This window comes from Scyliorhinus torazame, chromosome 12 (assembly GCF_047496885.1).
Source record: "Scyliorhinus torazame isolate Kashiwa2021f chromosome 12, sScyTor2.1, whole genome shotgun sequence".
Classification (NCBI taxonomy): Eukaryota; Metazoa; Chordata; class Chondrichthyes; order Carcharhiniformes; family Scyliorhinidae; genus Scyliorhinus; species Scyliorhinus torazame.
In genome coordinates, this window is record NC_092718.1 from 187508685 (window position 1) to 187532228 (window position 23544).

General features: G+C 41.3%; 1 protein-coding gene across 1 annotated transcript in view; it reads left to right on the forward strand.

The window, feature by feature from the left end:
- Positions 1–23544, forward strand: part of prpf8 (pre-mRNA processing factor 8) — a 60858-nt gene that overhangs the window by 14486 nt on the left and 22828 nt on the right. Inside the window, exons 9-31 of the mRNA XM_072469518.1 lie at positions 23–333; positions 1937–2126; positions 4068–4187; positions 5340–5474; positions 6016–6145; positions 6326–6522; positions 7273–7479; positions 7878–8041; positions 11920–12046; positions 12170–12362; positions 12771–12958; positions 16030–16268; positions 17117–17263; positions 18804–19014; positions 19477–19593; positions 19931–20178; positions 20395–20574; positions 20654–20789; positions 21832–22001; positions 22218–22347; positions 22435–22581; positions 22939–23099; positions 23279–23470. Of these exons, the coding sequence (XP_072325619.1) occupies positions 23–333; positions 1937–2126; positions 4068–4187; positions 5340–5474; positions 6016–6145; positions 6326–6522; positions 7273–7479; positions 7878–8041; positions 11920–12046; positions 12170–12362; positions 12771–12958; positions 16030–16268; positions 17117–17263; positions 18804–19014; positions 19477–19593; positions 19931–20178; positions 20395–20574; positions 20654–20789; positions 21832–22001; positions 22218–22347; positions 22435–22581; positions 22939–23099; positions 23279–23470 (4040 nt within the window). The remainder of the gene's footprint in view (positions 1–22; positions 334–1936; positions 2127–4067; positions 4188–5339; positions 5475–6015; positions 6146–6325; positions 6523–7272; positions 7480–7877; positions 8042–11919; positions 12047–12169; positions 12363–12770; positions 12959–16029; positions 16269–17116; positions 17264–18803; positions 19015–19476; positions 19594–19930; positions 20179–20394; positions 20575–20653; positions 20790–21831; positions 22002–22217; positions 22348–22434; positions 22582–22938; positions 23100–23278; positions 23471–23544) is intronic.

Here is a 23544-nt window from a genome sequence, read left to right on the forward strand (position 1 = left end):
ATGCTTTTGCATTTAATTTCAGAGCCAGGAACCACTACCTGATGACGATGAAGAGTTTGAACTTCCTGACTGCATGGAACCATTCCTGAAAGAATCTCCTTTGTATTCTGATCATACTGCTAATGGCATAGCATTGCTTTGGGCGCCAAGACCGTTTAACTTGAGGTCTGGAAAAACAAGGAGAGCACTGGACATTCCATTAGTTAAGAACTGGTACCGTGAGCACTGTCCAGCAGGGCAGCCAGTCAAAGTTAGGGTTTCTTACCAGAAACTCCTGAAGTACTATGTACTGAATGCACTTAAACACAGACCACCCAAAGCACAAAAGAAAAGGTTGGTTGAATATTCTATAAGTTTGTTTTATTCAAAGACTGTAAACCAATGCAATGAAAAATTCAATATTCTGCACCTGTAACCTAACTATTTGTTTAATGACGAGTAAGTTGTCAGCTTTGATGCTTCTGAGGATCAGTGATAATAATCTTTATTAGTGTCACAAGTATGGTTACATTAATACTGCAATGAAGTTATTGTGAAAATCCCCTGGTCGCCACACTCCGGCACCTGTTCGGGTACACTGAGGGAGAATTCATAATGTCTAATGCACCTAACAAGCACGTCTTTCAGAACTTGTGGGAGGAAACTGGAGCCACCCAGAGAAAGCCCACGCCGACACAGGGAGAACGTGCAGACTCCGCACAGTCAGTGACCCAAGCCAGGAATTGAACCCGGGTCCCTGCCGCTGTGAAGCAACAGTGCTAACCATTGTGCTACCGTGCCGCCCATGTAGATAATAATGGTAGAGGAAATTCCAGGCTTGCATAGAGAAGAGGGAGAAAAAGACCAAATGATTAGCAGTGCTGGTGCAAAATCATTTGTTTCTTAAGCAAATGATAAAGGCTTCTGGTTCTTTGATTGCCTGACACTTATCTGCTATTTGACAATTTGAGCTTGATTGCGCTCAATTGACAAAGGAAACTGGATTGGCATTGTCATAACTTTTCTAGTCCTAACCACTGAATAGTATTAACTGCATAACAAATCAACTGTCCCTCCTGGATAAAACTAGTGAATGGCTGCTGGACAAAATAGGAGAGAGTATTATTCCTTTTTATGACATGGTGATAGATGTTGATGCTGGAGAGTAGAATATTTTTTTCTGTTTTGGTAATTCATTCTCAATAGCAAGTACTCCTTTGCATGGTATGACACTTGTAATACGTGGCTGGTAGAAATGCTGAATGTAGTTGTTTCTGCTCTGATCATATGCTGGCTAAGTGTGCCATTCCTACCTGCTTCTATTGGACCTTTACGGTGAACAGATACACTTGTATTATCTCATCTCACTTCTTATTATGGACTTTGTTCAAGAATGGTTTTGCAATGAACAACAACTATCTGCTAGTGTTCACAATCCTATCGCAGATTTTTTAAAGAATATATTATACTATCTTAGTCAGGTGGGCAAACAATTCCCAGTTTTAATGGGCACCAACATCCTATAAATGAGTTTGCCCGTCATGTCTTGGTTGTCTGGGAAAACAGAAGGGCCCGTTTCCCACGTTGGTTCAAGGCATCTCCTGACAATGACACAAAAGTGGTTCACATCCCTGACAGAGAAATATCCTAGGGCTGGCCTGGCCTCTTGTAAGGTAAAATAAGCTTTTGATTGGGGAAGAAAAGGCATTGAGGTTTTTGTTCTACTCTCAATTTAATGCTTATGTGAAAATGAAAATGAAATGAAATGAAAATCGCTTATTGTCACAAGTAGGCTTCAAATGAAGTTACTGTGAAAAGCCCCTAGTCGCCACATTCCGGCGCCTGTTCGGGGAGTCTGTTACGGGAATCGAACCGTGCTGCTGGCCTGCCTTGGTCTGCTTTCAAAGCCAGAGATTTAGCCCTGTGCTAAACAGCTGTTTCACTCTTCCTATTTCAGGTACTTATTCCGTTCGTTCAAATCAACAAAATTTTTCCAGTCGACCAAACTTGATTGGGTAGAGGTGGGCCTCCAGGTGTGCCGCCAAGGTTACAACATGCTGAACTTGTTAATCCACCGCAAGAATCTGAATTATCTGCATCTGGACTACAACTTCAACCTGAAGCCAGTCAAAACCCTCACTACTAAGGTAAAAATGATCTTGAGTGCTAGTTCAGCTTTTAAAAGTAGAGCCTCTACAACTGGCAGCGCAATTATGATTTGGAGGAGATCTGGTAAACTCAATCCGTCACTGGACAATTGTATTTTTTTTAAATTTCAGTTAATGAATATTAAAGCTCTTTCAGAATTACTGCAATGGACAGTTATTGTGTCCAAGTTTGCAGACGACACTAAGATGAGTGGTAAAGCAAAAAGTGCCGAGGATACCGGAAGTCTGCAGAGGGATTTGGATAGGTTAAGTGAATGGGCTAGGGTCTGACAGATGGAATACAATGTTGACAAATGTGAGGTTATCCATTTTGGTAGGAATAACAGCAAAAGGGATTATTATTTAAATGATAAAACATTAAAACATGCTGCTGTGCAGAGAGACCTGGGTGTGCTCGTGCATGAGTCGCAAAAAATTGGTTTACAGGTGCAACAGGTGATTAAGAAGGCAAATGGAATTTTGTCCTTCATTGCTAGAGGGATGGAGTTTAAGACTAGGGAGGTTATGCTGCAATTGTATACGGTGTTAGTGGGGCCACACCTGGAGTATTGTGTTCAGTTTTGGTCTCCTTCCCTGAGAAAAGACGTACTGGCGCTGGAGGGTGTGCAGAGGAGATTCACTAGGTTAATCCCAGAGCTGAAGGGGTTGGATTACGAGGAAAGGTTGAGTAGACTGGGACTGTACTCGTTGGAATTTAGAAGGATGAGGGGGGATCTTGTAGAAACATATAAAATTATGAAGGGAATAGATAGGATAGATGCGGGCAGGTTGTTTTCACTGGCGGGTGAAAGCAGAACTAGGGGGCATGGCCTCAAAATAAGGGGAAGTAGATTTAGGACTGAGTTTAGGAGGAACTTCTTCACCCAAAGGGTTGTGATTCTATGAAATTCTTTGCCAGTGAAGCAGTTGAGGCTCCTTCATTAAATGTTTTTAAGATCAAGATAGATAGTTTTTTGAAGAAGAAAGGGATTAAGGGTTATGGTGTTCGGGCCGGAAAGTGGAGCCGACTCCACAAAAGATCAGCCATGATCTCATTGAATGGCGGAGCAGGCTCGAGGGGCCATATGGCCTGCTCCTGCTCCTAGTTCTTATGTTCTTACTTTATGTCTTGATATCTTTGACCTGTTGGACTTGATGCCTTGTTTTTTTAAATACTTATATGGTTTCTGTTCTTCTATTGAAACTATCTAATTAAACTGCTATGATTTGGGGTCTTTGCATTTTGCTATTGAAACCACAGCACTTTACGTTGCGGCTCTATTACTCTATGGCTCTAGGCAAAACTGTTTTTTGTAAGTTAGAAGAACAAAAATGTTCTCTTTACTGTAATTTGCCTGAATCAGAATTCATGTACATACAATGTAATCTAAGAGAGTGGTTAAAATAAAATTGAAATTTGTTATCTGTAACCACCAACAGAATCCCAAAGCTTGGCTCCATTTTTTTAAAGCATTCCAAAGTACTTGTGCTTTTATAATTCGGTGAACTGAGTTGAATTATCCATCTAGATCGTCTCTTGAAACATAACATCAGCTTTGGCTGAGTGACAACACTCTTACCTAAGAATATGGGTACAAATTTCAGACTAGAGATTTGAATGCATTCTCTTCAGTGTAGTACCGAGAGTGCCATCTTTCAATGGGATGTTAAACCCATCTTTCTTATTAGATTAAGAATTCAATGACACTTCTTGAGAAGAGCAGGAAAGTTCCCCCAAAGGCCAACCATATTCTGTCATTTATCTTTTCTGTGCGCAACCTGCTGCTCACAGACATCACATTGGCCATAAAGCCAGGACATTATGAAAATTTGTTTTCTTTGAATGAAAATCATGGTGTTCAACTGAAGGTGCAAAAGTAAATGGTTCCCGTGGTCGTTAAAGCCGGTGTAGAAAAATTACCAATTTGTTCATTTTTACAGGAACGTAAGAAGTCCAGATTTGGCAATGCATTCCATTTGTGCCGTGAGGTGCTACGCTTGACGAAGCTTGTTGTTGACAGTCACGTACAGTACAGGTTGGGGAATGTGGATGCCTTCCAGGTACATCAATTTAAATTTGAAACTTTTGTAAATGCAGAAACTACTTCAAGTATATTGTGCACACACACATCATTGCTTGAACCTACGTCTTATGGTCTTATCTGAGTCGTTAAGTGTGATAGATGTATTCTTAATCAATAAGGGAATCAAGGGTTATGGGGATAAGGCAGGAAAAGAGTTGAGGATTATATCAGATCAGTCATGATCTTGTTGAATGGTGGAGCAGACTCGATGGACTGGCCTACTTCTGCTCCTATGTCTTATGGTCTGAACTGGGTTGTTAAGTTATGTAACCTTCAGGATTTTGCAATGGAGGGTGGCACTGTGGCGCAGTGGTTGGCATTGCTGCCTCATGACGTCGAGGATCCAGGTTCGATCCCGGACTGGGTCACTGTCTGTGTAGAATTTGCACATTCTCCCCATGTCTGCATGGGCCTCACCCCCCCAAAACCCAAATATGTGCAGGGTAGATGGATTGGCCATGCTAAGTTGTCCCTTTAAAAAAAAAAAGGATTTTGCAATGGAAAGTTTTAATTTGGAAATGATACTCATAAATAAACTAAATTCCAAGATTTCTATCTTGGAATTGCTACATTATATATTGTCTTTTTTAAACTAATCCAGAAATGACAACCTAACAATTAGGCTTATTCACAGTCGACAAATCAGTTAGTTATTAGTGTACTGCAAGGATCTGCCATTCGTTGGTTATGAAATAGACTAGAATGATTCTATTGGCAACACATGCAATCACTTGAATGTATTAATGCTATAAAAGTAATATAAATGGAATACAAGTTATGCATTTCTATAATTTAGTGTATTGAATAGGAATCAATGTACGAGTTGAGCCTACCATTCTGGGTGTGTATTTAGGCTATGACTAACAAAATAGTTTTGCTTTGCACCTCTGGAGCAGTTATGTTGCATTTGAACCAGAGTCTAGATCATAACATTGAACAAGACTCGATGAGTATAATCTCTCTCTCCCCCTCCCCCCTGGCCTAATATCCAATTTACACTATACAGATTTTGTGTACATGTACACGCAAATTTGTTATATAGATTAGGAACAAATTACTTCTTGGCTCATTTTGGAATAACTAGAACCTGAATCTATGAAATTAAACATGATTTGTTTTTTGTCTCCAGTTGTCAGATGGATTGCAATATATCTTTGCGCATGTTGGACAACTGACTGGAATGTACAGGTACAAGTACAAGCTGATGAGACAGATCCGAATGTGTAAAGATCTGAAGCACCTTATCTATTACAGATTTAACACCGTAAGCACAGTGTTTTATATAAATGTTTAAGTTTGAATTATGAAAACATGTTATGTTACCATTGTGAGTTTTAATGGAGCCGGGCTTGATCTGTCAGAGATCCAGGATGTTGATGTGATTTTAATTTGTTCTTATAATATTGTTAGCAGTTTTGTGATGTTTTGATAAAACATTTTGAAAAATGTCTTTACTTCATTGACCCCCATCACTGCCTATCAAATCATACTTTTCAGTAACTGAGTATAGGTGCTGGTTTTCCTGCCTCAACTTCAAATATTTTGGCAAAAGATTAACATGCATTTGTTTTTTCGTTCTTCTCCATTTGGAAAGCCTTCCAGGCTACGGTTGTTCCATAAAGGTTAAACTCTCCGTTTTATTCAACTCTTTCAGAACATGTTAGGGCTGTATGCTGTACTGCCAAGAAACATTTTTTAACCTAGCCTGTGTACACAATATAATGTATATATTTGGTATTATGTATGTACTTTTAAGACCACAGCTAATTTGCTAATAATTGCTTTTGTTGTCATTTATTTTATAGGGGCCAGTAGGCAAAGGACCAGGCTGTGGATTCTGGGCTGCTGGCTGGAGAGTGTGGCTGTTCTTCATGAGGGGTATAACTCCTCTGTTAGAGAGGTGGTTGGGAAATCTGCTTGCCAGACAGTTTGAAGGTTAATAAAATTTTTGTCTTTAGAAAATGTAGCTTTCACACAAATTCTGATGGGGAAGCCTTGTTGAATGGTTAACCTATTTTATCTCCTTCCTTCCTGTAGACATTTGTAAAGCGTCCACTCTCGATTCAATGTAATAACCTACTCCATCTCCCACTTTTCTCAACCCTCCCCAACTAGGTCGACATTCCAAAGGGGTAGCTAAAACTGTGACCAAACAGCGTGTGGAGTCTCACTTTGACCTGGAGTTACGAGCAGCTGTTATGCACGATATCCTAGATATGATGCCTGAAGGAATCAAACAAAACAAGGCCAGGACAATCTTGCAGCATTTGAGTGAAGCTTGGAGATGCTGGAAGGCAAATATTCCTTGGAAGGTGTGTACTTGAATAATAAGCCCATTAATTAATACTTGTAAACAAGGATATGCTGTTCGAGAATATTTTCTCAGACACTAATACTTCTGTGTTTTGTAGCAGTAATTGAATAAAAAACAGAATAACTATTTTAGTTTCAAGATGTTTCAAGATAAGGGGATCAGGGGTTCTGGGGAGAAGGCAGGAGAATGGGGATGAGAAAATATCAACCATGATTGAATGGCAGAGCAGACTCGATGGGCCAAGTGGCCTAATTCTGCTCCAATGTCTTATGGTCTTATGTTCTCTGAATAGTGTTGTCCAGGCAAGCACAGAATCCTTGGCCGTACATAAGTCTCACATACACTTTTAAAACATCCACGCCTCGCCTTTCTCCAATAGTCCATTTGCAGTTGTAGAAGTCTTTCTATGTTAAGTTTGCCAATATCGAATATGGAGTCCTATGCTTACCCCCAAAAATGTCATTATTTATGAGACTGATAAATTCTTAATTTTGGCCCGTGTGTTTAAATGTAACATTTTTGTGCTCAGTTCAACTTCCAGTTTCTCTTTTCATTATTGGTGAAGCTGTTGGGATGGGCATGATGTCATTTTTGTTCAGGATTTAATTATAACCTCTGATTTAAACAAGAGTGTGCACACTTCCTTTTGTGTGCATTAGTTTAGTAGTTGTCTTATAGTTTGTGTAATTATGGGGTTTAAATATATAAGAAAATAAATCTCACCTGGGGCTTGATATTGTTATAATAGGTTCCAGGTCTGCCAACTCCAATTGAGAACATGATCCTTCGGTACGTGAAAGCCAAAGCTGACTGGTGGACAAATACTGCTCATTACAACAGAGAACGTATTCGTCGTGGAGCAACTGTAGACAAAACTGTGTGCAAGAAGAACCTGGGTCGCTTAACCAGATTGTACTTGAAGGCAGAACAGGAAAGACAGCACAACTACCTGAAGGTGAGCATGGATGTTTTTGAAAAATATGAATTAGTTTTGCTGAACATCTTTAAAATGTAATATGAATAGTTTATCCTAACCTTCTTACTGATTAGTAAGAATGTCAGTGTTCGAATTAATGCATTTATATCTACTGCTAATGGTCAAGAAAATGCAGTGGAAAGTTATGGTGTTGCTTGTTAGTATTTTACAGTACTGATGTTTTAAATAATTACATCAAAATGTGAGAGTATTTCAATAATCTGTCAGTTGCCTTAATTTCTTAATGAAGTATTAATAATGACCTAAGTGTGGTGAGATTTTGTTCATTTGAATAACAATTTCTTGGAAAGCTTAAGAATTGTCAACAAGTCTGGTCTAATTACTTGGAAATATTAAAATCTTTATCTGTTGGCTAGGATGGTCCCTACATCACTGCTGAAGAAGCTGTTGCCATCTACACCACCACTGTGCATTGGCTAGAGAGCAGGCGCTTCTCTCCAATTCCTTTCCCCCCTCTTTCCTACAAGCACGATACAAAACTTCTGATACTGGCTCTGGAAAGACTTAAAGAAGCTTACAGGTAAGTGCGCATACTTGAGGTTGAAACTGAAAAATTAACAGATTAATGTGAGACTTGGCTTTAGAACAAAGAACAAAGAACAAAGAAATGTACAGCACAGGAACAGGCCCTTCGGCCCTCCAAGCCCGTGCCGACCATACTGCCCGACTAAACTACAATCTTCTACACTTCCTGGGTCCGTATCCTTCTATTCCCATCCTATTCATATATTTGTCAAGATGCCCCTTAAATGTCCCTATCGTCCCTGCCTCCACTACCTCCTCCGGTAGTGAGTTCCAGGCACCCACTACCCTCTGCGTAAAAAACTTGCCTCGTACATCTACTCTAAACTTTGCCCCTCTCACCTTAAACCTATGCCCCCTAGTAATTGACCCCTCTACCCTGGGGAAAAGCCTCTGACTATCCACTCTGTCTATGCCCCTCATAATTTTGTATACCTCTATCAGGTCGCCCCTCAACCTCCTTCGTTCCAGTGAGAACAAACCGAGTTTATTCAATCGCTCCTCATAGCTTATGCCCTCCATACCAGGCAACATTCTGGTAAATCTCTTCTGCACCCTCTCTAAAGCCTCCACATCCTTCTGGTAGTGTGGCGACCAGAATTGAACACTATACTCCAAGTGTGGCCTAACTAAGGTTCTATACAGCTGCAACATGACTTGCCAATTCTTATACTCAATGCCCCGGCCAATGAAGGCAAGCATGCCGTATGCCTTCTTGACTACCTTCTCCACCTGTGTAGCCCCTTTCAGTGATCTGTGGACCTGTACTCCTAGATCTCTTTGACTTTCAATACTCTTGAGGGTTCTACCATTCACTGTATATTCCCTACCTGCATTAGCCCTTCCAAAATGCATTACCTCACATTTGTCCAGGTTAAACTCCATCTGCCATCTCTCCGCCCAAGTCTCCAGACAATCTAAATCCTGCTGTATCCTCAGACAGTCCTCATCGCTATCCGCAATTCCACCAACCTTTGTGTCGTCTGCAAACTTACTAATCAGACCAGTTACATTTTCCTCCAAATCATTTATATATACTACAAAGAGCAAAGGTCCCAGCACTGATCCCTGTGGAACACCACTGGTCACAGCCCTCCAATTAGAAAAGCATCCCTCCATTGCTACCCTCTGCCTTCTATGGCCTAGCCAGTTCTGTATCCACCTTGCCAGTTCACCCCTGATCCCGTGTGACTTCACCTTTTGTACTAGTCTACCATGAGGGACCTTGTCAAAGGCCTTACTGAAGTCCATATAGACAACATCTACTGCCCTACCTGCATCAATCATCTTAGTGACCTCCTCGAAAAACTCTATCAAGTTAGTGAGACACGACCTCCCCTTCACAAAACCGTGCTGCCTCTCACTAATACGTCCATTTGCTTCCAAATGGGAGTAGATCCTGTCTCGAAGAATTCTCTCCAGTAATTTCCCTACCACTGAAGTAAGGCTCACCGGCCTGTAGTTCCCGGGATTATCCCTGCCACCCTTCTTAAACAGAGGAACAACATTGGCTATTCTCCAGTCCTCCGGGACATCCCCTGAAGACAGCGAGGATCCAAAGATTTCTGTCAAGGCCTCAGCAATTTCCTCTCCAGCCTCCTTCAGTATTCTGGGGTAGATCCCATCCGGCCCTGGGGACTTATCTACCTTAATATTTTTTAAGACACCCAACACCTCGTCTTTTTGGATCACAATGTGACCCAGGCTATCTACACCCCCTTCTCCAGACTCAACATCTACCAATTCCTTCTCTTTGGTGAATACTGATGCAAAGTATTCATTTAGTACCTCGCCCATTTCCTCTGGCTCCACACATAGATTCCCTTGCCTATCCTTCAGTGGGCCAACCTTTTCCCTGGCTACCCTCTTGCTTTTTATGTAAGTGTAAAAAGCCTTGGGATTTTCCTTAACCCTATTTGCCAATGACTTTTCATGACCCCTTCTAGCCCTCCTGACTCCTTGCTTAAGTTCCTTCCTACTTTCCTTATATGCCACACAGGCTTCGTCTGTTCCCAGCCTTTTAGCCCTGACAAATGCCTCCTTTTTCTTTTTGACGAGGCCTACAATATCATTCGTCATCCAAGGTTCCCGAAAATTGCCGTATTTGTCTTTCTTCCTCACAGGAACATGCCTGTCCTGTATTCCTATCAACTGACACTTGAAAGCCTCCCACATGTCAGATGTTGATTTGCCCTCAAACATCCGCCCCCAATCTATGCTCTTCAGTTCCCGCCTAATATTGTTATAATTAGCCTTCCCCCAATTTAGCACATTCATCCTCGGACCACTCTTATCCTTGTCCACCAGTACTTTAAAACTTACTGAATTGTGGTCACTGTTACCGAAATGCTCCCCTACTGAAACATCTACCACCTGGCCGGGCTCATTCCCCAATACCAGGTCCAGTACCGCCTCTTCCCTAGTTGGACTGTTTACATATTGTTTTAAGAAGCCCTCCTGGATGCTCCTTACAAACTCTGCCCCGTCTAAGCCCCTGGCACTAAGTGAGTCCCAGTCAATATTGGGGAAGTTGAAGTCTCCCATCACCACAACCCTGTTGTTTTTACTCTTTTCCAAAATCTGTCTACCTATCTGCTCCTCTATCTCCCGCTGGCTGTTGGGAGGCCTGTAGTATACCCCCAACATTGTGACTGCACCCTTCTTATTCCTGATCTCTACCCATATAGCCTCACTGCCCTCTGAGGTGTCCTCTCGCTGTATAGCTGTGATACTCTCCTGAACAAGTAGCGCAACTCCGCCTCCCCTTTTACATCCCCCTCTATCCCGCCTGAAACATCTAAAACCTGGAACGTTTAGCTGCCAATCCTGCCCTTCCCTCAACCAGGTCTCTGTAATGGCAACAACATCATAGTTCCAAGTAGTAATCCAAGCTCTAAGTTCATCTGCCTTACCCGTAATGCTCCTTGCATTAAAACATATGCACTTCAGGCCACCAGACCCGCTGTGTTCAGCAACTTCTCCCCGTCTGCTCTGCCTCAGAGCCACACTGTCCATATTCCCTAGTTCTCCCTCAACGCTCTCACCTTCTGACCTATTGCTCCCGTGCCCACCCCCCTGCCATACTAGTTTAAACCCTCCCGTGTGACACTAGCAAATCTCGCGGCCAGGATATTTATGCCTCTCCGGTTTAGATGCAACCCGTCCATCTTATACAGGTCACACCTGCCCCGGAAGAGCTCCCAGTGGTCCAGATAACCGAAACCCTCCCTCCTACACCAGCTGTTTAGCCACGTGTTTGTCTGCTCTATCTTCCTATTTCTAGCCTCACTGGCACGTGGCACAGGGAGTAATCCCGAGATTACAACCCTCGAGGTCCTGTCTTTTAACTTTCTGCCTAGCTCCCTGAACTCCTGCTGCAGGACCTCATGCCTCTTCCTGCCTATGTCGTTAGTACCAATATGTACAACGACCTCTACCTGTTTGCCCTCCCCCTTCAGGATTCCCTCTACCCGTTCGGAGACATCCTGGACCCTGGCACCAGGGAGGCAACATACCATCCTGGAGTCTCTTTCACGTCCACAGAAGCGCCTATCTGTTCCCCTGACTATAGAGTCCCCTATAACTATTACTCTTCTGCGCTTTGACCCTCCCTTCTGAACATCAGAGCCAGCCGTGGTGCCACTGCTCTGGCTGCTGCTGTTTTCCCCTGATAGGCTATCCCCCCCGACAGTATCCAAAGGGGTATATCTGTTCGAGAGGGGGACAACCACAGGGGATTCCTGCACTGACTGCCTGCCCTTTCTGGTGGTCACCCATTTCTCTGCCTGATTTATTTATGCCCGACAGCATGTATTGAAATTGAACAGTTTTAAAAGGAATGAATGTTCTTCTTTGATATTGTGCACTTAATTTCAGTGTGAAATCAAGGCTGAACCAGTCACAGAGGGAGGAACTGGGTTTAATTGAACAGGCCTATGACAACCCTCATGAGGCTTTATCCAGGATCAAACGACACTTGCTCACACAGAGAGCTTTCAAAGAGGTTTGTGAAAATATAAATTCAAGATTGTACCTAGCCAGTTCCAAATAAATGCATACTGTACTGCACATAAACATTTTCACTATCTTCAAATTAATTTTCTTTTAAACCTTTCGTCAATGACAGGTTGGTATTGAGTTCATGGATTTGTACAGCCACCTGGTGCCAGTTTATGATGTTGAACCATTAGAGAAGATCACTGATGCTTACCTTGATCAGTACTTGTGGTATGAAGCTGACAAGCGACGGCTATTCCCTCCTTGGATTAAGCCAGCTGATACAGAACCTCCTCCATCACTTGTATACAAGTGGTGCCAGGGTAGGTTCATCTTGCCCATTAAAACTTGCTGTTTACAAGTATCTTTTATCAAAATAACAGTCAAAATGTGTATTTGGATTTTCAGTTTCTACACAGTCAATTGCTCATTGAGTAAAATTATTCCTATTATTAAACCTTAATACGCTTCCAATGAGAAACAGGCATTTTGTATATTCTGGCAGTTATGTATCATTTTATTTGTGACCTGTTCCATAGAGTAGTGCAGAAAAAACTTTTAGATCATGGCCCTGCTGAATTGCATCTTTCTGAAGAGAAAATTAACCTATTAAGTTAAACCGATTTATAAAAAAAAAAAACTAAATGTATTGATTTATTTTAGAAATCTATATATTCGAACAACATTTGGTTGGTGTTAGGATTTACCATCATTTAATGGTTTCTTAACAGGCATCAACAACCTTCAGGATGTGTGGGAGACAGCTGATGGTGAATGCAATGTCATGTTAGAGTCCAGATTTGAGAAGATGTATGAGAAAATTGATCTGACTTTGCTGAACAGGTTGCTGCGTCTCATTGTGGATCACAACATTGCTGATTACATGACAGCAAAGAACAACGTTGTCATCAATTATAAGGTATGCGTAGTTTCTAATATGCTGATTGTAAAAAATGTATTTGTTCACAGTATGTGGGCATCTCTGGATAGGCCAGCATTTGTTGCCCATTCCTAATTACCTTTTGAGAAGTTGGCAGTGTGCTGCCTTGAACCACTGCAGTGCTTGATATGTAGGTACATCCATGTGGCTGGTAGAGAGGGCATTCATTTTTTTTTTAAAGACTTTATAGCAGTTTGATTCAACTGAGTGGCTTGGTAAGTCATTTCAGAGTGTAAGAATCGACCACATTGCTAGGGTCAGGAGTCACATGGGGGCCAGAAGGAGTTAAGAACAGTGGACATTAGTGAACCAAATAGGCTTTTAGTACACTGGACAATGGTTTTGTGGTCACTATAGCGGAAACTAATTTTTAATTCCATAAATTTATTAATTGAATTTAAATTCCAAAAGCAGCTGTGGTGGCCTTTTGAACCTGTGTCCCTAGAGTAATTAGCCTGGGTCTCTAGATTACTAGTCCAGTGGCATTACCATTACATCACTGCCTTCCTCTGCTTTTTCCACGCACTCGCTGACTGCTTTTCTCTAGGTTCTGATTCCGTAACCAGGCTTTCCCATGCATAGACTCTGATCCAGGTCAACGCCAAGGTCTCACATACGCCCCTGTATCACAGATGTGAGTGACCTGTTGGTCTTGTGCCAATTGCAAAGGAATGCCTTTGGGGATGAGGCCATCATCCATTCGGTGCACACAAACCACCATTGGAGTAGCTCCACACTTCAGAGAGCAAACATGCTGAGAATCCCTGCGAACTGATGTACTTCTAATGTACTTCTGATGTACTGTCCTGCCAGAAAATGCGCAATATTTTTTTTAAATTTAGAATGCCCAATTCTTATATTTCCAATTAAGGGGCAATTTAGCATGGCCAATTCACCTACCCTGCACATCTTTGGGTTGTGAGGGTGTGACCCACACAAACACTGGGTGAATGCAAACTCCATACGGACAGTGACCCGGGGCCTGGATCGAACCCAGGTCCTCAGCGCTGTGAGGCAGCAGTGTTAACCACTGCATCACCGTGCCGCCCACAGCTGCCCAATATTTGTATGAGATATCAGAGGTGGAAGCTATTCTGCTTTTCTTGGCTTGCTTACGTTTTACATCCTCAGTTACTGTAAATGATGCCAAGAAAGCCTGGTACAAACGGAGCTTTGTATTTTGCTGTTGGTCCACTGTCAACTTTGACATGACAGCTGCGGCCTTGGCAAGCCTGGTGCTGATTTTGGCATCAAGGACAGGTTGCCAGTGATTGGTTGATCAAAGGTGTGAAGCTGTCAACGACCTCCAGAGTAAGATTGTCGATGTTGATGGAAAGTTACATCGTGACCCATAACTTTGGTCTTCTGATTGTCAGTCCAACCTCCTTGCAGGTCTGTAAGCTGCTTCAAGTGAACTTCAGTATGGGAAATCAACATGGCATGTTCAGCAATTCACGGGCTAGGAAATTACGCACTTTAGACTTGGTGTGTAGTCTTGCCTGATTGAGCAGCTTGCTGTCAGATCTGGCATGCCGTTAGTCGACCTCATTTGAGTTGCTGAAAGTGTCTAATAGCAGCATGGAAAATAAAGAAAATTGATGCCAGGGCATAGCCCTACTTTCCCTCGATGCCGCTCTTGAAAGTGTCTGAAGTTGCTCTGTAGTAAGTGACGGAGCTGTGCATGTTCCCACAGAAAGAAAAAATATTGCCAGGAGTCCAGGTAGATAGCCTACTTTTCTCAGAAGTTTTCAGATTTCAGCTGGAATGCCATCACTTCCTGGGGCTTTATCAGTAGCAAGACTGTCAATGGCCTTGTTGAGGACTACTGTGCTGGCCTTGATGCCCAGCAGCTTTTCCATGTCCGGAAAGTCTGGAATGGGGCTGAGAGTTTCTTCAGTGACAACGTTCTATGACATGTCGAGTTCGAGATGGTGATCTATCCACCTTTCCATCTGCTTTATAGGTTCAGTGATGATCATCCTTGACTTTTGTCTTCAATGGAGCTGATTTGGTTGATGCTGGGCCTGTTGCTTTCTTGATTCATCTCTCCAGATTCAGCAACAGATTGTATGCTTTTGCAGAGTTTCAACCAAAATTGATTGGTGCAGTACTGTGCAGTCTGCTGAGATTTGATTCTGGCGGGTCTGAGGGTATCTAGATTTTGTTTGTTGGGTACGGTTGTCATTCATGAAGACTTTCCCCATGGTTGCAGTGACTGACTCTTTTCAGTCCAATAAACCTCAAACCTGTTAGAGTATGCAATGAAGGCAGATGTTCCCACTTTGACACAGCGCTCTGATCTTGGTCATTGTTGTCTGCCAGCCTGATTGAGGATTTTGAGGAACTTCTTGGTCAATATGGCAAGTAAAAAGGTGTGGTAAAGTGGCCATAGACCCAGATGATCAAAAGCTGCTTTACCCTTTGAGGGGGAGAGCTGACTGGTGGTGATTTAACCTGAGGATCACCACACTTCAGACGAGAGGCAAAGCTGAGACGGCAGGGCCTTTATGAATAACCTCAGCCAGTACAGGAATTGAACCTGAACTGCTGGCCTTGCTCTGCATCATGAACCAGCTGTCTAGCCAACTGAACTAAACCGGGCCCCAATTTGAATGTCTTCATGAACTTTCTTAAATGTGATGTCCAGAATTGGACGCAATATTCCAGGTAAGGCTGAGTCAGTGTTCTACAAATATTTGCCATGTGCTATTTTATAAAGCACAGGATTTTATATGCTTTCTTGCTATGTTGAATGTTGCTGAAGTAGTTTATAAGATACTTCCTGATGCCTTGTATCTTTCAAGGCTTCAACTCAATTAGTGCAGCTTGTGTAGGAATTGCAGTAGCAATTGAGTCTTTGAGGTGCGTAATCGGGTATACACCGGGTATAAGAATTCTGTGGCTTATCATTTTTACTGCTGTATCAAGTGCTTTCTGAATTAGATTGCTTTATTGACGGTGCAAGTATCTATTTTTTAATTGTAGCTTCCTTCAATGTTTTGGAACATTTTTTAGACCAGACTTTACATTTTTCTTCTTTTATACAAAAGGATATGAACCACACCAATTCCTATGGCATTATTCGAGGGCTCCAGTTTGCCTCCTTCATTGTCCAGTACTACGGGCTGGTGCTGGATCTGCTTGTATTGGGTCTCCACAGAGCCAGTGAAATGGCTGGCCCACCGCAAATGCCAAATGATTTCCTGAGTTACCAGGACGTTGCCACAGAAGTAGCTCATCCTGTCAGACTTTTCTGCAGATATATTGAGCGTATTCACATTTTTTTCAGGTAAGAAAGTATTTCCTTAACCAAGGTGCAGTATAAGACACAGTGCTAAGTAGGTTGTCGCTTTTTGTAACAAATGCTCTATAAATGGGATACCTAAAACATGCAATGGGGAAATCCCCGTCGGACATTCCCATGTAATGTTTGCACGCAATTGCCTAGAAGTGGAAAACTTCCCCAGGGCAAGTGACATGCATCGGGAGCCATCTGAAAATGCGATCTAAATCACAAACTTCGGAGGGTTCTGACTGGGTTACATCAATAGTTAACCCAGAAAGATTAAAACCAGTTCTAACTTCTGGGTAACTTGTACAGACTCCCTAGGGGACATAGAGTCATAAAATGTCCAGTGCAGAAGGAGGCCATTTGACCTGTTACCACATCTTTGGGCTGTGGGAGGAAACTGGAGCACTGGGCGAAAGTGCAAACTCCACACAGGCAGTCACCTGAGCCCAGAATTGAACCCGGGACCCTGGAGCTGTTAGTCAGCTGTGCTAACCACTCTGCCACCAATGTGTTGGAACAACCCCCCCACACCCTTGACTAACATAACACCCCCCCCGCCCCAAAATCTCGACATGTATATGTTAATGGATTTTTCACGTTCTGAGCCTAATCCTGAGATTTCACTGAATATCCTCAAAAGCAAAACCTTTCCAGCAGGTCATTTAACAGCAATTGGGTGCTGACCCAAGAGCTGCGCTTGCGCCTCATTGTTGCTGTTCAATACAAATTGAAGTTCGGATGTTCTGATTTGCATAACTAAGTAATGCTTTCACCCGGTAAGCTGGCAGAGAGTTAATAAGTGTATATGAATCTTCAAACGCATTTAATAAAATCTTTCTGTACAGATTTTCAGCTGATGAAGCCAGAGACCTGATTCAGCGCTACCTTACTGAACATCCCGATCCAAACAATGAGAACATTGTAGGGTACAATAACAAGAAATGTTGGCCGAGAGATGCACGTATGAGGCTTATGAAGCACGATGTCAACCTGTAAGTATCAAAAATGTTGCCTAATCATTGGTGATCATTGGAAACCTTTGCTAGCTGGTTGCCGTATCTGATTTACGTAACCTGTAATGTAATCTTTCAAACGCAGTCTACATGAATGAGTGCTGCAATGCTGCTCTCTTTCCCCACCCGTTTCACTTAATTAGTACCCAAAAGTTCTATTCACTGTCTGATTCTGCTCTGTAGCTCTCTGAAAAGTATGAGCTGCATAATAGTGTGAAAATTGATGCTAGAGTAAGCTGAAATTCATGTTGACGTGATACTTAATATTTTAATTCAAGCGGGCAGCACAGTGGCGCAGTGATAGCACTGCAGTCTCACGGTGCAGAGGTTCCAGGTTCGATCCCGGCTCTGGGGCATTGTTCGTGTGGAGTTTGCACATTCTCCCCGTGTTTCCGTGGGTTTCGCCCCCAAAACCCAAAGATGTGCAGAGTAGGTGGATTGGCCATGCTAAATTTCCCTTTAATTGGAAAAAATGAATTGGGTACTCTAAAATTTTAAAAAAAGAATATTTTAATTCAAGCAAGTTCAATTTAAGTGGCAGTTTGATTCCTGAGTAGTAAGGTTGTGAATTCAAATTCCACTCTTAAGCTTGGATGCACAAACTGACACTTCAGTCCAACATTGAGTTCGCACACCATTGATGGATTGTGATCATTTAAATGAGATGTTGAGCCCTAGCCCCTTGATCGACTGAATGAAAAAGATCTTGTGACTCTTCATACAAGAGTTGGGGAAGTTTCCCAATAACCGAGCCAGCATTTATCCTTCAACCAACACTACCAGAAACAAATTAGCTAGTTATCTTTATTGCTTGCTGTGTGCAAATAGCTGCCAAATTAGCCTTTGTAACCAAGGCAATCATTTCAATGTAATTAATTGACTGAAGTGCCGAGGATAGGAAAGGCGCTATCTAAATGGCAGTCCTTTCTCTTTCCTTTCTCATGGAATATTTCACACCTTATTAGCCCCAGTGCCCCTATTGGTTATGAAATAAGGAAGAGAATCTTTACAAAACATTAGGCTTCAAGATGCACTGCTGTCGCTTTTATTAAAGAACTGACTAAATTAGTATTAACATTGCGCATAAAGGATCGTAATTGGTAGACTTCATGGTCAAAAGGAAATCATTATAATTAAGTTTTGCACAAGAAAACACCTTTCTAATTTAAAAAAGATCATTCAGTAGTTTTATTGTCCCCCACTGGCTCTCTTATAATGCATTGAAAATGTTAGCATTGCTGCTAGCAGGTCAATGCAGCGCAGATTATTGGAACCAATTGTTGCAGGAGGTTCCAGAAAAGGCAATAACAATTTTTTAAGCTTGGTTGAGAAATTCAGCGAGATTTGAGATCTCAAATGAAGTGCGAAAAAGTAAAATGATCTTAAACGAACTGCCAGAAAGCCTAAACTAGTCAACACCATTTGATTCTAGTTAGTTTGGTGTAATCGCTAAAAGATTGTTTATTCATGATGAATGCTTGTATTTTTATTTGCTCAAATATTACACCTTTTCGTATAGTGGTCGAGCAGTGTTTTGGGACATCAAGAATCGGCTGCCTAGGTCTGTTACCACCATTCAGTGGGAGAACAGTTTTGTATCTGTATACAGCAAAGACAATCCCAACCTGCTATTCAACATGTCTGGCTTTGAGTGCCGCATTCTTCCCAAATGTCGTACAAGCTATGAGGAATTCACTCACAAAGATGGAGTCTGGAACTTACAAAATGAGGTATAAACAATGTAGTACTTATTATTCTATTTTTTTATGACTAAAGTGGAATTATCTTTTTCCATGTCAGCATTAGCTTCAGTGTAAAATGTGGAAATTTACGATTATCAAGTACGTGTTGGAAATAATTAGCTAACGGGAAAGCAATGGAAAATATGGTAGTTAATTACTGAAATGTGCATTGTATTTTTTGCATACCATGGAATCCATGAAACGCAAGTAGCAAAATACAGAAGTAATATTCCATTCTGTTTTAAAATTTCCTTGACACCTTGTTTGACTTGCTCAGATACTATTTGTATTTCAAAATATAAAGAATTATCTCCTTTTGGCTCATGTGTAGAAAGGTTGTCCCCGAATAGCTGGAGAGTTCCTCCAGTGTCCAGGTTAACATCAGCTATGAAATGGATTAATGAGAGTGTTCAGGGGATGCTATATAATTTTTAAAAATTTGTATTACAGGTTACCAAAGAGCGTACAGCTCAGTGCTTCCTGCGAGTGGATGACGAATCTATGCAACGGTTCCATAACAGAGTACGCCAAATTCTCATGGCCTCTGGCTCCACCACCTTCACTAAGGTACTTATTGGCATGAAACACACCTTTGCATTAATTGTACTAAAAATTCTTATTTAAAATGGCAACACAAAATGTTGAATGTTTTTAAAAATGCGGTTTTAATTAAATCTACCTGTGCTTATTGTAGATTCAAAGTTCCTGCAAGCTCTGAAAATTATCTTTTTATACATAGTTTCTCTATTGGGCCCAATGTAATCATGTGTTGTGAGGGACAAATATATGTTATTACAGTGGGAAAGGTGTAGGACTTGAACAATAGGGTGTTGCAATTCAAGGTTAATTAGAAACAGGTTTTAAGTTATTAGAAAGTCTGTGTAATAATCTGTGCTTTTTTTAGATTGTGAATAAGTGGAACACCGCTCTGATTGGTTTGATGACCTATTTCCGTGAAGCAGTCGTTAACACTCAGGAGTTATTGGACCTGTTGGTGAAATGTGAGAACAAGATTCAAACCCGTATTAAGATTGGTCTGAATTCCAAAATGCCAAGTCGTTTCCCTCCAGTAGTATTCTACACTCCTAAGGAGCTGGGTGGACTTGGCATGCTCTCCATGGGTCATGTTCTCATCCCACAGTCTGACTTGAGGTACTGTTTAAAAACATATCTCCTTTTCATGAAATTAAATGAGCAATCGAAGCACAATATATTGTGTGATAGTCTGTAGAAGGATGTATGTATGTAACCGCATTGAATAAATCTATTTCAGAATTATTTTTTTACATATTGCTGGTAATTTTAAATAGAGGAATCTCCTTTTGTAAGCTATGTTACAATATAAGCACAAATATTATCTTCTTATAGGTGGTCGAAGCAGACCGATGTCGGCATCACTCATTTCCGATCAGGTATGAGTCACGAAGAGGATCAACTGATTCCTAATCTTTATCGTTACATTCAACCTTGGGAGAGTGAGTTCATTGATTCGCAGAGAGTGTGGGCAGAATATGCACTGAAACGACAGGAAGCTATTGCACAAAATAGGTCAGTTTTGATATTCGTTGTTACAATTATAGTGACAAGATGCTAGTTTGCATTCTTGACAAACTATTTATAATTTCAGGCGCCTAACATTGGAAGATCTGGAAGACTCCTGGGACAGAGGTATTCCACGTATTAACACACTGTTCCAGAAGGACAGACACACACTGGCTTATGATAAGGGCTGGAGAGTTAGAACTGATTTTAAACAGTATCAGGTATGACTTCTTTAAAAAAAAAATTTTTTTTGTCAGAATTTTCTCGCACCACTACCTCCTTGGCTGCTGTGACTTCTTTGGATCGCAGTCTCTGGCTGAGTTGCAGATCAACTCTCAGTCTTCCCTCAGTGCTGTTTTACAGCCGGTCATTTGTGCAGAGTCAATCTTGTACAAAATCAATCTTAAAAAATATTTACTTCCCTGTCAAGAAATGCCTGACTTTCGCTTCACGGTTTTCTCTGATGGCACCAAATCATTTGTGGCACTGTGTCCTCCGTCAAATCATTACATGGCTCAGCACTGAGACCTTCACCATGTTGGAAGTATTGTGTGTTGACTATATGCTTGGGTTGGTGAATTTGTCCATTGGGCAGTTGGACCATCCAGGTGAGTAAGATCCTTGAGTTTGATCTTTAGTCTGTTTTGTGTTAACTGATCTCAGCTGCAATGGTGGCAGACATGGCAAACAATGGGGGGAAATCACTGAGAATTCCTGCAATTGGTAACATCTCAGAAACTCTTGTAAGAAGAGTAAGAAGAGTGAATGTGCATATTCTAGGTCAAGCGAGAATAGAATTAGAGCCAATATTGCTCTCATGACCCAATAGTCTGCCAGCACTGATGGTTGAGTCTTGCAAAGGAATATATTTTTACTAGAGATGAGAGGGAAACATGCAGCTGTAAGTACTTTGGTGTTTTATATCTACTTTCTTGTTTCCGCATTAGTTTCTTTCTCTCCACCTCTTGGGTGCACAGAGGCAGGTTGTAGTACCTACATCTCTGCAATCAAGTAGCTGTGATTATTTGGTCCCAACCACCAGTGGCATTACTTCCATATTCATAGAAGTACATCTCAAATGACTACATTAAACATTAACTTAAAATTTTTGCCTGGGGCTTTCATGTAAGAGGCTGGTTTGCTGTTGAGCAAACAATTGTCGAATGATAACAGACAATTTATGAATGGTGAGGGAAATGCAGAAAGTCGGCTGTCTTTAATTGTTGAAGAGTATTTGTAACTAAAGTATTTCATTGTTCCCAGGTGTTAAAGCAGAATCCTTTCTGGTGGACTCATCAGAGACATGATGGAAAGCTGTGGAATTTGAACAACTACCGTACTGATATGATCCAAGCACTGGGAGGTGTTGAAGGCATTCTGGAGCACACACTCTTCAAGGGAACTTATTTTCCTACGTGGGAGGGTCTGTTCTGGTACGTGGTTTAGAAGCAAACAAAATCCCATGATAGACTTAGTATGTATTAAGGAGGTCCTGTCGAGTGTGTACAAATATAATCTATGTTTTGATCATCCAATTTTTTATATGCAAAGAAGGAACATTTGAATTTTATATTTTTAATCAAATGTCTGATTTTGGGGGTACTGGAAGAGATTTTCAAGTGTTCTAATATTCTATACTGTACTTGAAGGGAGAAGGCAAGTGGTTTTGAGGAATCGATGAAGTGGAAGAAGCTGACGAATGCCCAGCGGTCTGGTTTGAACCAGATTCCCAACAGAAGATTCACTCTGTGGTGGTCACCAACCATCAACCGAGCTAATGTAAGCTTGTGTGACTACTGTGAATTAATAAGTTTGTTTATAAAATGAGTTGTCAAAACTGAGCTGAAAATATTTTTCCATTCTCAGGTTTATGTAGGTTTCCAGGTGCAGTTAGATCTGACAGGAATCTTCATGCATGGCAAAATCCCCACGCTCAAGATTTCTTTAATCCAGATCTTCAGAGCCCATTTGTGGCAGAAGATTCATGAGAGCATTGTTATGGACTTGTGTCAGGTTAGTGTTTAGACTGATGCTGCAGTTTTGGAACACTTTTATTGGTTTAAAATTGGATGGAGGCGGACCATAAAACCGTGAAAAGAGAGGAAATAGATTTAAAAACAGAAACTAATAATGAGTGAAAAGATGTTTTAAAGGGTGGACTTTTTGTGCGTGATTTGAGGAGGGGGGCTGTCCAAAGAGTTTATTGCAATTTTCGGTCTCTGTTTTTGAAGTTAACATGCACATTTAGCTAGTCTTAGTGAGCAGTTTATCTTCAGAATCGTGCAAATCATTCAGCTTATCTTGCTTGTAGTTTTTAGAGACTTGCTATTTCAGTGGAACAGATTTCAAATCAAAAGGTTTTGTTTGTAGGTCTTTGATCAAGAATTGGATGCTCTGGAGATTGAGACTGTGCAGAAAGAGACCATTCACCCCAGAAAATCCTACAAAATGAACTCCTCCTGTGCTGATATTCTGCTGTTTGCTTCATACAAGTGGAATGTTTCCAGACCATCCCTCCTTGCTGACTCAAAGTATGCCTATTCTATCATTCTCATGAGAAATGAAATACTGCTATCCAGATGTGATCTACACTTGAACCATGTTTATCTTTAAACATTTATATAATCTATGAAAAGTCCAAATTTTCTGCTGTTTTTTGTTTCCATTTTGAATCATACTGTATATACTAATGAGATTTACTTTCTTTTAGAGATGTAATGGATAGCACTACTACCCAGAAGTACTGGATAGACATCCAGTTGCGATGGGGTGACTATGATTCTCATGATATTGAGAGATACGCCAGAGCCAAGTTCTTGGACTATACAACCGATAACATGAGTATCTACCCCTCACCTACTGGTGTGTTGATTGCTATTGATCTGGCCTATAACTTGCATAGGTATGTATTCTACTAGGCCTGCAGCCAGTCTCATTAAATTCATAATATATTCTGGTAGGTCATATGATCTAGCA